Source organism: Alosa sapidissima, chromosome 20, assembly GCF_018492685.1.
Source record: "Alosa sapidissima isolate fAloSap1 chromosome 20, fAloSap1.pri, whole genome shotgun sequence".
Lineage (NCBI taxonomy): Eukaryota > Metazoa > Chordata > Actinopteri > Clupeiformes > Clupeidae > Alosa > Alosa sapidissima.
The window spans coordinates 5,295,508-5,308,988 of NC_055976.1; the positions used below are offsets into that span (position 1 = coordinate 5,295,508).

At 39.6% G+C, this 13,481-nt stretch overlaps 3 protein-coding genes across 3 annotated transcripts; all 3 read right to left on the bottom strand.

The window, feature by feature from the left end:
• Positions 1–207: 207 nt before the first annotated feature.
• On the bottom strand, positions 208–2,974 carry fgl1 (fibrinogen-like 1). Its single transcript, XM_042074373.1, has 7 exons — positions 2,791–2,974; positions 2,082–2,253; positions 1,804–1,963; positions 1,612–1,709; positions 1,421–1,509; positions 991–1,178; positions 208–893 (listed from the first exon to the last, which is right to left on the bottom strand). Exons 1-7 carry the CDS (start codon positions 2,857–2,859, stop codon positions 734–736), a joined length of 936 nt encoding a protein of 311 aa, XP_041930307.1. The 5' UTR covers positions 2,860–2,974; the 3' UTR covers positions 208–733.
• A 696-nt stretch (positions 2,975–3,670) lies between these two features.
• On the bottom strand, positions 3,671–6,779 carry LOC121694319 (acid ceramidase-like). The gene is made up of 13 exons (XM_042074433.1): positions 6,637–6,779; positions 6,402–6,448; positions 6,229–6,319; positions 5,979–6,065; positions 5,689–5,842; positions 5,539–5,584; positions 5,303–5,447; positions 5,162–5,216; positions 4,907–4,988; positions 4,663–4,794; positions 4,420–4,543; positions 4,205–4,261; positions 3,671–4,076 (listed from the first exon to the last, which is right to left on the bottom strand). Exons 1-13 carry the CDS (start codon positions 6,706–6,708, stop codon positions 3,987–3,989), a joined length of 1,182 nt encoding a protein of 393 aa, XP_041930367.1. The 5' UTR covers positions 6,709–6,779; the 3' UTR covers positions 3,671–3,986.
• An 862-nt stretch (positions 6,780–7,641) lies between these two features.
• med29 (mediator complex subunit 29) lies at positions 7,642–13,003 on the bottom strand. Its single transcript, XM_042074511.1, has 4 exons — positions 12,785–13,003; positions 12,241–12,299; positions 9,306–9,390; positions 7,642–7,974 (listed from the first exon to the last, which is right to left on the bottom strand). The coding sequence occupies exons 1-4, from the start codon at positions 12,914–12,916 to the stop codon at positions 7,747–7,749; spliced, it is 504 nt and encodes a 167-aa protein (XP_041930445.1). The 5' UTR covers positions 12,917–13,003; the 3' UTR covers positions 7,642–7,746.
• Between the last annotated feature and the right edge of the window lie 478 nt (positions 13,004–13,481).

Below are 13,481 nucleotides of genomic sequence, written 5' to 3' on the forward strand. Positions count from 1 at the left end.
TGGTGGCTACTTTTAAAGTCTTCCTCTCTTCACCTGCATGGATGATGGCGTCACGTTAATGAGAAAATTTAATTACGTTGCATTGCAGAGTAGCCCAATTGGATTTTTTTTAATGCAAATCCCCGTCCGACCTGCTACACTAGACTACGTTGGCCAGTTAGTCGCATTGTTACCATGACCCTGTAGCCTATCTGAAATAAGATAAGATTCAAGATTCAAAAAGCTTTATTGTCCAACATGTTGCCATGTTAGAATTTTTTCTTTGATTGAAGGCAATGAGAGGCACTGTATCTTCTGCCTGATGGTAGAAGTTCAAAACACATTGGTGGAGGGGGTAGGAGGGATCCTGGAGGATGGAATTTGATTTCCTTTCCACTGCCTCAATGTACAGAAATGTCTGCTGTTTTTGTGGGATGCTGATGATCTTGCCCACCTGCTTGATTATCCTAGCCAGCTTTCACTTCCATCTGTTTGTTAGGAGTAGGCTACCAAGATGTGATGTTAAACAGATTCTATCATTGTCTGATATACTGTTGATAAAACACCTTTATTTACCTACTGGATAGCAAAACCAAGATACATTAAATCTTGATAACTTTATTAAGTGCATAGTAGGGATTGGGATTGGTTATGTTATTTACATTAACTATATGGCTAATCAGTTATGATAGATGCTGTTTCTATTACAGGATACATTCTGGGATCTCCCTTGATGATATTGTGTAAACTGCCACTACACTTCATTCGGCTCAAAGTATGATGGTCTGATCTTCATGACCACATACTTCAAGGAATACCACCATCCATGCCATGTGTACCAGACTATCCCATTGTCAGTCACAGAACTGTATGGACCTTGATAGTACACTCCATTCAGGTTGGCAGAGTGACATCTGGTGGCAAAAGATGAAACAACCATTTTAGTGAAATTGATATTTGAAAGTGACAGATCTATAAACAGCGAGCAGTGTTAAAGATGGAATAGTATACCTGTTAAACCACCAACCAGATTTGTCCTCTTTGGCGCAGTTGCGATCATAACGATCGTTGTCATTGTCAAAGGTGCTGAACTTCATGCCCTGATGGCTGGCCCACCACTGGACCTCAGGATGGTAGCTTCCTGCTAGAGAGTTCCCAGCATTTCCTTTGTACTCCCCAAAGTTCAACTGATATTTTTCCTTTGGAAAGAATCTACATGTCAACTGGTATGCCTACACTATTAATTGATTAAAATGTGTAATGTAAATTAATTTAGTTTAAGAACATTTTTAGTGAGATATTATTCATTAAATTACTGTGATTGTCAGGTCTAAAATAGGAGAAGATAATTACCCATGTCCTTCCTTAGTTATAATCAGAGTATCTTAACATTATATGGTTGTAATGGATCATACAAATCTGCAGGTCAACAAAACAATACCTGCTCGCTTGAAACTTTGAATTTCTCATAGACTGCATAGCGCCAGGCCCCATCAAAATCCTCCAGGTTGATCCTTAGGTCATAATCAGCTACACAGTAAAAATTTGAATCAGTAAATTACATTGTCTATAGCATATATATATGTCTTCATTTTGTGCTATTGCACTTCAATGTTTTTCAAATGAGTTTACCTTGTGAAGTCAGATAATACAGATTGTCATTCCCTAACCAGAACTCCCCATTTGCTGACTCCATGTCTCCGAAGCCCTGCTTGTAGTCATCCCATCCCCTTTGAAAACATCTTGTCTTGTTACATGATCAAGGACATTGACATTTTGTTTTTGCCCTAATCTTTAACATTTCCAATCACAGCCTCTTCTTACCTCTCAAAAGACTCTTTGCCATCTGTGCGTCTTTGGAGGACTGTCCAGCCACCGCCTTCTGACATGTCACAGTACACCTTTATCCGGGATGGGCTCCTCATGGGTTTGATCATGTAAAATCCACTTGCTTTACTGCCATTGTTAAATATCTGTGCACAGTCTGATGAATAAATGACAAGCTAGGGTTGAAATAAAGTGTGAACTTCATATATAATGATCACAGATAGCTCAACAAATCAAGCCCTCAGTACCTACACATACAGAAAAGCATAATTTACCAGTGTTTTCGGTTTGCCCAGGCAGCTCAATAACCTCATCCGCATCTGCAGATGTCTTATCGTTCAGGATGCGTAAGCGCTGGATCTGCTGTTGCTGCTTCTGAAAACGAGTCTCTAAGTGCTTCAGCTGAATGCGGAGCCTCTCTGTCTCCTGCTGGCACTCGTCTGGGACCTGTCCTCAAACACAGCAACCACACGCACAAGACAGGGCAGGACAGGGGCAATACATCACCTGTCCTCAAACACAGCAACCACACGCACAGGGCAGGACAGGGGCAATATATCACCTGTCCTCAAACACAGCAACCACACACACAGGGCAGGACAGGGGCAATACATCACCTGTCCTCAAACACAGCAACCACACGCACAGGACAGGACAGAGGCTCTACATCACCTGTCCTCAAACACAGCAACCACACGCACAGGACAGGACAGAGGCTCTACATCAACTGTCCTCAAACACAGCAACCACACGCACAGGACAGGACAGGACAAAGGCAATACATCACCTGGTCATTGGTGTCTAATGCTGGTAGAACGGGCCTTTCCCATTCCAAAGAAATTATTTTTACAGTGACATTCAGTTTGTGGTTATTGAACAAGGCATAGATTGATCATGTATATCCAGCAGATTCATGTAATAGTAGATACCAGGAATTGCAATGGAAAAGACAACATCTACTCTTATTTCATAGTCCATACTTACAGAGTGGGATTCGTTCAAAATAAACAAAATCAAAATCAGAAAGTTCACTGATGGTTTAATCTTAACCATGATGAAATCCACAGGTATATTGCTCTCAAGTGGCTCTTCGTGAAATGGTGGAGAGCACAAAACCTTGAACTAGTGAAGACGCAATCTTGTCCACACTCTCCACAAAGACAAAACTATGTCTCAACATCCAATAGAATCCTGGCAGAGAGAAGAGAAGTTCTAAATGCTGAGTCATTACTGAAGGAGAGTCAGAGACCAAACACAAGCTCATGATCTCGTGTTCAAAAACGATTTTTTAACAGAAATGGACTAAAATCTTCATTCTTGCATTAAGATATAAATAGCTTGACATTTTAATTAATAAATTGTACATAGAAGTATACACGAAAAAGCCTGAAAGGCAAAACTTTCAACAATCTGGTGTGAATGGAGACAGAGATGGGATACCTGATTAGCAACAGATATGGAGATAAAAGGGGAATGGGAAAAATGTAGCTGAAACAAATGAAAACCATATGTACCACAGGGAAGGTATTGTGGATGTACGACAAGAAAGTTTTATTATTATTATTCCCTAAATATCTTAAGATATCTCAGGACATATTTAGTTCATGACTACCATTCTCAAATGAGTTTATGAAGAGTAAATAACTTACTCAAACTCAGGACTTTACCTACCAACTCTTGCCAAGTGTGTGGCATTTTGATCTTGCAGACAATGCAGAAACTAATAAAACGGTCAAGACATGAGTCTCACATTTTGAGCACTGGGTAGGACTGAATCATTTCTTTGCAGCATTGGGTAGTTTTGCATTTTGTTAACAAGTCTCAAGGAATACCAGTTATTGTGCAGAACAGAAACAGAACAAACTCAAGGTCACAAATATTTTTTATTCCAAAGCTATTAGACAGATCAAAGTATATTTACAAATTTGACAAAGGCATACAAGGGAAATGATTAGATTAATACACAAGTAGTCAAAAGCCAAGTGTGTACTGTGACATATTGAGGTAGTACAGAATGCATGAGACAAACACTGCATTGGCCATCACTTAGTAGTGACAGGTAATGGATATGGCTGGGGACCTGGACACAAGCTTGTGTGGTGAGGAGGTTTAGCGTTAGACAACCTTCAATAGTGCCACGTGTACCGACAGACAAGGTGAATGGGGTATTTGAGCCCTGATCACCATGGACTGCAGGGATCTGGGCACTCTCTGAGGAAAGTCTCCAGTTTGCCTGTGGATACCTCCATCAGGGTGGTGTAGGTAGTTAACTGAAAAGACAAAATTTTATATAAGGACAAAGGGGAAGGCCTACATCAGTATAGTTTGAAGCAACATTCTGGAGAAAAGGGACGATACAAGATACTGGAAAAAAAGTTTAAATTGATGTTTTTCTTACCTTGTTAAGGACTGGTTTGGTTGAAAGAACATCATACAATGTTTTAAATGAAATATTCTAAGGAAAAAAAGGAATGTTAATTTTAAAATCAGAATTGCACCAAATGTAAAATTAGAAATGAGATGTGCAAGATATTAGGTGAAAGAATTCAAGATCTGACTGAATTGTGTCTAAACACACTTCAACTGGCCTGTAATAAAAAGATTGATACTCACATTCTGTGTCGTCTTATTCATGCACCTCATAGCTGGTGTCCTGCGGTCATCCAAGATGAAAGGCTTCTCCCAGTGATCATAGTTGGTCTCCAGCACGTACCACCTTCCAAGCTTCAGCTCAATCCTAGAATAAGAAGGAGAGAAGGATTATTCCGCAGATAATGGCTTAATAAGTAAAGCAAAAAAAAAAAAAACAATCAACCAGTCAGCAAAAAATTCACACGCTCTCCGAGGTGTACTCACTCCCAAACATCCAGGGCATTAACTCTGGTTCTGGTGATCACGCAGCCTTGTCCAGTCTGGTTCCCCCCAAGAATGAAGTAAGCAGGAGCCAGTAACTTGGTATGGGTGAGCTGTTTTTTGGCGTCCTCGTAACTAAACACAGAAAGCAAGGCAGGAAAGGTAGTGCTATTCTCAGATCTGGTTTGCAGGGCCCAGGGAGAAATGAAATTACAAAAGTACAGAAGTGTTCAAAACGTCACTGCACCTGGTAGCATTCTCTAGGACGGAGCGTGTTAGGAAACCCATCCACATGCCGTCTCGGTTCCCCAAAATCCATTCCAAGATCCCTGTTGAAATTAGAAAAGAATACCAAAAACAGGACATTTGCATGCCAGGATATATATTATATATATATATATATATATATATATATATATAATTCCACAATCATTCCTGATTTGGTATACTGAAACGCACTGCATCAACATACAAATATATTAATGTACTTTTAGACACTGACCTACATATCCCCCATCAAAGTTAAAACGTTCATTCATTGTCAGGGTGAACAGTTTCTGCAGATGAAAACATATTGTTGACATTTCACTGCCTGAAAGAGGTTGGAACTTGAAGATACCCACTCTTATCATTGTATACTTACAGGTCTGACACCGGTCAAAATGCCAACATATCCAGCAAAGTTGGTGGACTTGAAAACAGTAACATTGTTTCGTTTGAAGTCAATATTTACAGCGAGAGGTTTCAGCTTGTCTGTTAATGCCCAGGAATGGTTTTTGTGATTCCATCTGATACATAAGCAAGAACGTATTTCAGACAGGTGATCCACCAGCATTTCAGTTACGAACTTTACCAAGAATGAATGTAAAAAAGCCATACCCCATTAACAAACCAAAGTCCAAATTTCGTCCATGATATAGATTTCCTGGAGACAAAACCATGTGTGACAGTCAGTGCTAGATGTCATTTTTTTTGTTAAGCCAATATGCTAAAAGGACAAATTACACTTCAGTTTTACAGTTTGTTTACCATGCGTGTCCTCTGCTACCACTGATGTACATACAGTGAAAACCTCATAAAAGATGTTGAAGAGTATAACTTCTCCTAATGGAACTCCCGAAGCAGTTGATATCCCTTGAATCTCCTCATTAAAAGGGTAGGGCATTGAGCCCAACAGCGGTGGCTGACAAAAAGAAAGAAAAGTAAAAAAAATAAATAAAAATATTTTTATTCTTAAATAAAAGACTTCTTTAAAGTCTTTAATTACCACATGCAAACAGTAGGCCTAATATTTCATGATTCATAATTCTGTCACTTACCAACCCGTTGTCCACCAAGTCAATGAGTTTTCCACTGGGAACAAGACTGTTAGCCAGCACCTTTATGGCCTGAATCATTGCTACAAGCTGAAAAGCGTACACCACAATCACATTAGTTTGAAAGTTTGATACAATGCACTTTTCACTTAGCTATGCAGAGCATTGACACCTAAAAGTGAACAAATTAAATAAAGCGGGTTAACAACGGCAATGACCAGCTTCTGCAGTCTCTATTAAAATCTCAACCTACTTCGTTTTTCTTGTCCTTGATCACTCCGTCCCATCTTGTAACAGGAGGCTCGTCTAGATTTACTGTATACCATTGGACAGATCCTTTGAACCTAGACAGAAGTTGATAAAGATGTAGCCTAGCCTACGGAATCCTACCAACGTGTTTAACCAACAGACTGCATGGACACTTACGTCGGCCCTTTAGGTGGGTACATGGAAGTCTTGCATTCTTCTGTTTGCTACAAGAAATAAACAACAAAACTACAGATGTTATTTTTTTTTCATTATGGACTGCGAAAAAGCTACGTTTATCTACAACAAATGCAGGAAGTAGGTTGCAAACAGTGGAGGACAAAGTACACAATATTGATATGTTTGTGGCAATGAATGTTAAAACATTCAAGAACGTAAAAAACAAATCACCAACCCCATATAGACATCCTGTTAGCAAAACGGTAAAAAGCGTCCAAATAGCGCAACAAAGTCTCGATGAATTCATTCCTTCTAGAATCAAAGTTGTTAGGCGCTAACAGGGAGGAGGCTATGTTCTGTTAAAACAGCATTGGAATGTACCATTCACTAGCTCTAGGGTGCAGGCGGACAGAAAACCGCTGTTCAACACAACACCAAAAGTCGTAGATCACAGAATATAGAGGGACTTTACCATGGCAAAATGATATGATCATTTAGTAACGTGCCAATTAATTTATTTTCCCCTCATTACAATGACAAATAATTCATGTAACCCCGGTGGTGGAACACAGCACATGTGACAGTCTATTTTGATAAACAAGGAAGATACTTTCTCTTGTGCCATCATGTGACTGTGTTGCATGCTGTGTGTCATCGAACTCGCCGCTCCCGGACTTATATAGGAATTTGGCTCCCGGAAATATAGGAATTTGGAAGTGAGAAGTTTGTGTGATACACGTGGGGTGAGAGGTTAGGTTAGACGCTACCTCTTTTAAAAAATACTTTCTGCAGGTTGGGATGCCTGCAATTTATTGAAACCCTAACCAAAGAGACTAGGAATATTATAGTATTTTGGGCCAAATTCTAATATTACAGGAATACTATAGATATGAATCTTATAGTATAGGAACCCTAGAGGGAATGATATGAGGTATTAGAATACCATAGTCATCAATAATAGTAGTAGAAATATATACATATTACTAATCTTATAGTATTACTACAGCACTTTTTCGTGATGAAAATGTAAGCAGATATCTGTGCTTGCTAGACAATCACAAGAAATCAGGTTATTTTCATCGCATTACACACAGTTAAAAGTGGGCTGCTGCAGAGGTTCAATCAACATAGGAGAGTAATAACAGAAAAAAAATCTTGATGTGTTGAAGGCAAATCAGTCTTGCTACTTTGTAAGGAACTGTACTGTTCAGTGTTGGTGAAGAATAAGACAAACAAGCTGTAAAGAGTACAGTAGGCACAACTGTATCTGTGTTTTATTACTAAAAAAAGATCAATGTAAATAAACATTTATGACAAAACAAACACATTTTATACATGTCCATAATCACATGATCCCCTGTTGCTGGTTCTTAGACAAAATCTTCTTTGAGCACTCCAGCAAAGCATTATGGATGTCCTTTGCACAGGATATCTGTGATTTGATCATACTGAGGTACTGGGTGTATGACAAAGATTCTGTCTGCACTGTGTCTGGTTTGGTGGCTGTGGGGACCAAGTTGGGCGAGTGTTTGGCGCTGTCAATGCTCTGAGAGAGGCACTCATGGGCCAGCCGCTAGAGAATGAGAGTGAGAGAGAGGTCACACACTGGAAACTTACCAGGAGTGTCATGTACAGTATGATCATTTAAATGCCATGTAGTTTAATATAAATTAAATTCTTAATTTGTATAGAATATACAGCAGATACACTTTCAACATAGTTTCACCAAACAATAACTCAAAATTATAAAGTAAAAATCATGTCCTCATAACAAAAACATACGAATTTGGAATGCAACATGTAGGATACATTTATTGAAAGATTGAAGCAATAAACTGCCATCCCACTGTGTGACACATGATGTTTCGGGAACATGAAAAAACATTGCTGGGATTACTTTTGGGACATTGCTGGGATTACTTTGAGACATTGCTGGGATTACTTTTGGGGCAGCTGTGGCCTACTGGTTAGCGCTTCGGACTAGTCAGCACGGCTGAAGTACCCTTGAGCAAGGCACCTACTGTAACCCCTCACTGCTCCCTGAGAGAAAGTGGAATAGAAAATTATGCCCAATATTCCAATATGTGGTTTAATTTTCTGCATTTCTCATTAGTGGGTCACTTTGATACTAAAAGTATGATTCTATGTAATGACTGTATGATATCTGTACTGTCCCTGTGTATATCTGTGTGTGACTGTATTTAGAGATAAGCGGGAACATTATGACTTTGCAGTGTTTCACTGTTCTGCATGGCTGCGTCAGTAGCTATCTGCTCCGGATTGCCAGGTTGCCACTTATCAGAGTCTGATTCAGTGTAGTCCACGTGAGATGGGATGAACAACGCCATCTCCTGTCAGCCTGGAAGGATACTTAAACCCTAACTATTTCCTTGTCTAGTTAGAGCAGCTGATGGATCTTTAGGTGAAGTCATGCTGTCTCCCTTGATGCGCATCATTGTAAATAAACTCTGTTCCTGATTTTTCATACTATTAGTCTGACTGGGTCTCTATTAAATCTATGGTAACAAAATTACCATCATCCCCGAGCGCCGCTGTTGTTGCAGGCAGCTCACTGCGCCGGCATTAGCGTGTGCTTCACCTCACTGTGTTCACTGTGCTGAGTGTGTTTCACTAATTCACGGATTGGGATAAATGCAGAGACCAAATTTCCCTCACGGGATCAAAAGAGTATATATACTTATATACTATATACTTTCCCCAAGTACTTATGATGGTTATGTGGTCACCTTGTATGATAAAGATAAAGCACTAAGCATTTGCAAAGGGCCGAGAAACATCAGCACTAGACTGTTTATTCAATAAGTTAAAGGTGAGGCACAAAAAAAAAAATGGACATGCACGATTACATATGTTTTTGAATATAAGCCACCTTTGCATACTTACCAAGCAGAGTTCCACCTGGTCACATAAAGCATAGAACTCCTCAAGACTCTTATCAAAACGCTGTACTGCTGCATCATTGCTTTTGCTGTAGGGGGAGCAACATTACAGTAAAATACACAATTTAAACAAACAGCTGAAAACAACCACTTTGACACAAATAAGTAGTGATCAGAGGTGGAAAGTAACGAAATACATTTACTCACGTTACTGTATTGAGTAGTTTTTCTGTGTATTTTGTATTTTTTAAGTAGTTTATAAAATCGGTATTTTAAATTTTACTTGATTACATTTTGAGCGAAGTATTGTACTTCGCTACATCAAAAATCCCATCCGTTACTTGAGTAAACAAAAAAAGTTAAGACTAACGAAAACAGAAAGGGAGAGAAAAGTAATCCCGCCCTAAACCACTAGCCTAGTGATAATGATCAGCATGTAGCCTACAGCAGGACATGAATCAAGCTGGCGCCATGCAGTCTTTCTGAAAGTGATGGGAGATGGAGCTGGATCACAAAATGCATCAGATTACATGTGTAGCCTAACCTATGAAAGTGTATTTTCCGCTATTTCAATGGGTTGTCTCAGTTCGTTTTAGCACTAATGAGAGCGGAGATATTCAAGCAAACACCATGGGATTTCGTGTTTTGACGTTTGTGCTCACCTTTCTTTGGAAAGAAGTTTATTAGCAGTTGTTTCCCCTCGTTTTGATGTCTCTCTTTTTAATAACCTGACTTGGCTTTCTTGGAGAAAGACATTGCACCAGCAGCACAACAATTAGCGGTCCACTACTAGCGATGCTCAACTAAATAAACAAAAGATAGACTACCTTATGAATCGTGAAGGCGGACTAAACCATTTAGCTCTTTGGCAAGGGAGAGTGAGAGTGACCTTAGACAGTTTTCACTGTTTTGTATACAGAATCCAGTCAGTCAAACTTTAAATTTCGTCTGACATTCATTTTTGAAGTTAAAATATTCAGGTAAAATAAATATATGGTGGACATATAGTCATATATATTTTCAGTAATTAACTTAAACTTCCAGTGAGTCTATTCGAAATTTTCACCACACATTATATTAACACACATATAAAAAATCCAAAACATAAGAGTTATGTGTATTAAAGTGGAATGATACAGGAAAAAAGTATTGAACTTGCCTACTGAAATTTCTTCAATACTTTGTGGAAAAGCCTTTAGACAGCTTCAAGACATTTCCTGTATGACAAAAGGTATTAGTCACAGTATCAGGTGTGATTTTGGTCCATTGTTCTAAACAGATTCCAGGGGTCCCTCTTGTGAATCCTGATATTTAGTTACTTCCAGAACTGTTTAATTGAATTTAATTGAATTGGCTGCCTTCAAGTCTTTCTGGAGCTTTCTCCGAGTGGTCCTTGGCTCTTGGAATTGACTATCCTTCTGACTCCCTGGTCAGAAATATTGCGTGGCCGGTTGATGATGCAGTGATGTTTCTTCCACTTGCAGATAATGGCTCCCATGCTGCTTACTGAAGATTCTGAAGTTTTGAAATGCATCTGTAACCAGTTTCATTGATATGTTTTGCAACAATAAGGTTGCAAAGGTCTTGGGAGAGCTTTTTGCTTTTATCCATCATGAAATGTTTCTTGTGTGACACCTTGGTAATGAAAAACCTTTTTATAGCCCATCAATATGTAGGCTACTAACCAAGCTTATATTAATTTGCACAGATAGAAAGGATAACTACTCTAACTACTTACAGATTCCAGCTCGTTCCTTCCCTTTCCTTGCCTTAGTGCTTTTTCTTAGCTTGTTCAATACTTTTTCCCTGTGTTATTCCACTTCATTACACATGACTACTTATGGAGTTGTTTGGATTTTTTATGTGTGGATTACCTGAGTTATTAATGCCTGGTGAAAATGTTGTGCCCCCTGTATTCCACTTTTCAAGGGCCCTCTCCTCCATTGGGGCCCTATACTTCCCACTCTCCCCCCTAGTTCGACGCCCCTTTAATCTGCTGAACCTTCTGCTCATTTCCAAATATAAAAAAACTCTCTGCAACTCAACATTAGCCTGCCTGCCTCAGCTGCCTGTGAGGGGCTTTTCAGTTGTGCTGGATTACTGTTCATTGCAAAGCGACGCAAGGATGAGTGCAACTAACTTTGAAAATCAACTACTGCTCAAACTTAAAGGAGAACTCCGGTGATTTTTCACATAGATCTCCATTTCTCAACGTCACCGAGTACTGTCGGTATGAACAAAACTGAAACAATCGGTTTTACCTAGCTCGAGTTGCTGCAGCTACAGCGCTACACACTAGGAGCATGAACATGGCTGCCTTAGCTGCTGGCTGCAGCAACTCGAGCTAGGACCAAAGTCCTTTTCAGGCAAGTACCTCCACTCCACTCGGCGGCCATATTGCAAAACTTTTTGGGCACTTATCGTGCATCTATTTCGGCAGAAATGCGTGTGCGTAAGGCTTCACGACACCAATCTTGCTCCAGCAGCGAGATCACAACAGATGATTGGCACGATGGCACTCAATGTATTTTACAACACACCACATGATTGGCTCAATGTATTCACATGTCAACGTTTTGCTGCGGAAGGGTTGTGATATTTTGTATACAACTGACTAACCCCATGCATTACTATGGAGGATTTTTTGAGTGCTGTATCTCCTCATTAGAAAGTCTCTGGTAAAACTGGTTGTTCTGGTACCCCCCCCTATAAAAAAAGTAACTAAGTAACTTTTACTTAAAGTACATTTTAAATGAACTACTTTTTACTTTTACTTAAGTACATTTTCAGATCGGTATTTTAACTTGTACTTGAGTAATATTTCATCAAGGTATTGGTACTTTTACTTGAGTACAATATTTTCGTACTTTTTCCACCTCTGGTAGTGATGTTAGCACGTTGCATTTTCTTTACGTTATCAAAACAATGAGGATACTCACATTCCATTGTCAATTGCTGTGTTGTGTTGGAAGTTCAAAGAGGCAATGGTCATGACATTCTGGTTAGAATGAATAAAAACGCAGGTTGGTTAGTTAATACAGCGGAACACAAAAACCATAACAATGACGGTGAACCAGAGTTTTAAAAGGAGACAAGAGACTAATCTAAACAAAATGTGACCAACGATTATTTCTCCGGATAGCAAGACGGGACGGCGGTTTCTGGAGCCACTGTCCAAGTCATCCCTCCCAAACATTTACGGCAGAAACACATGACAGTAACAAGGAAGAGTGGCTAACTCTCCAGCTAGCAGCTTCGTTACTTAGCCAGCTAACATTATTCTACTTCAGGCGTAGGCTAATAAATATGCACGATGTTTCACTTACTTAGCTAATTAAATCACATCTCAATATTGGCAAGTTTCAATGTCTAATGTTAAGTTCTATGCCGTACCGTTCGTCAGCTGAACAAAAAGACTACCATCTATAAGTTAGCTAGCTCTAGCTGGTAAGTTACGTGGTTGCACTCAAACAATGGACTAACCTGAAGACTCTCCTTTAGCTGTGGTATTAACATCTTAAAACGGTGAACAGGATCAAAGTCTTGTTGTTGACTAAGCTGTTGCTGAAGACCTGCAGCCTGAGGAGGAACACCAGGCTGTTGTTGAGACGCCATAGTATGATCAAAGATAATTAATGCGTAGCAAGATGGGTCGTCCTAGTTCATGTCTATGAGGGCAAAGTGGAGTTCAGTCAGAGAATGTCTAATAGGAAGAGAATTGGCACTGTCTGGTTACTTCCGGTTTCTGGACTGGTTGCAGTTCCTCCTCAGATTCCACTTGAGGGCGCTCGCAGGCGAGTGCAGAATGCATTGAGGTCTATGGAGCTTTACCCCTCAATATCCACTTTTCTCTTGATATAATTTTTTGAGTAGTAATTTGAATGTTGCATTCGCTAGGAGAGGCAAAGAAAATACACACTGTTGATTGTTATATTTTTTGAAGTCACGTAAGTCTTCTAAAAAGCCTTTCAAATATGTCAATGATGCGTGTACCTCGTGCGGGGCGTGTACTACTGCTACCCTATTTGCCTACATTTCCAGGGACAGGAAATAGCCTCTCAGGAAGTATCTTCGTAATCAACCATCTTTGGTATGATCAGAGCTAGTGATGGGCAAATTAAGCTTTGGTGAACCACTAAACCACAGCAGTGTGAAGCTAGCAACACTAATGAAAAAATCC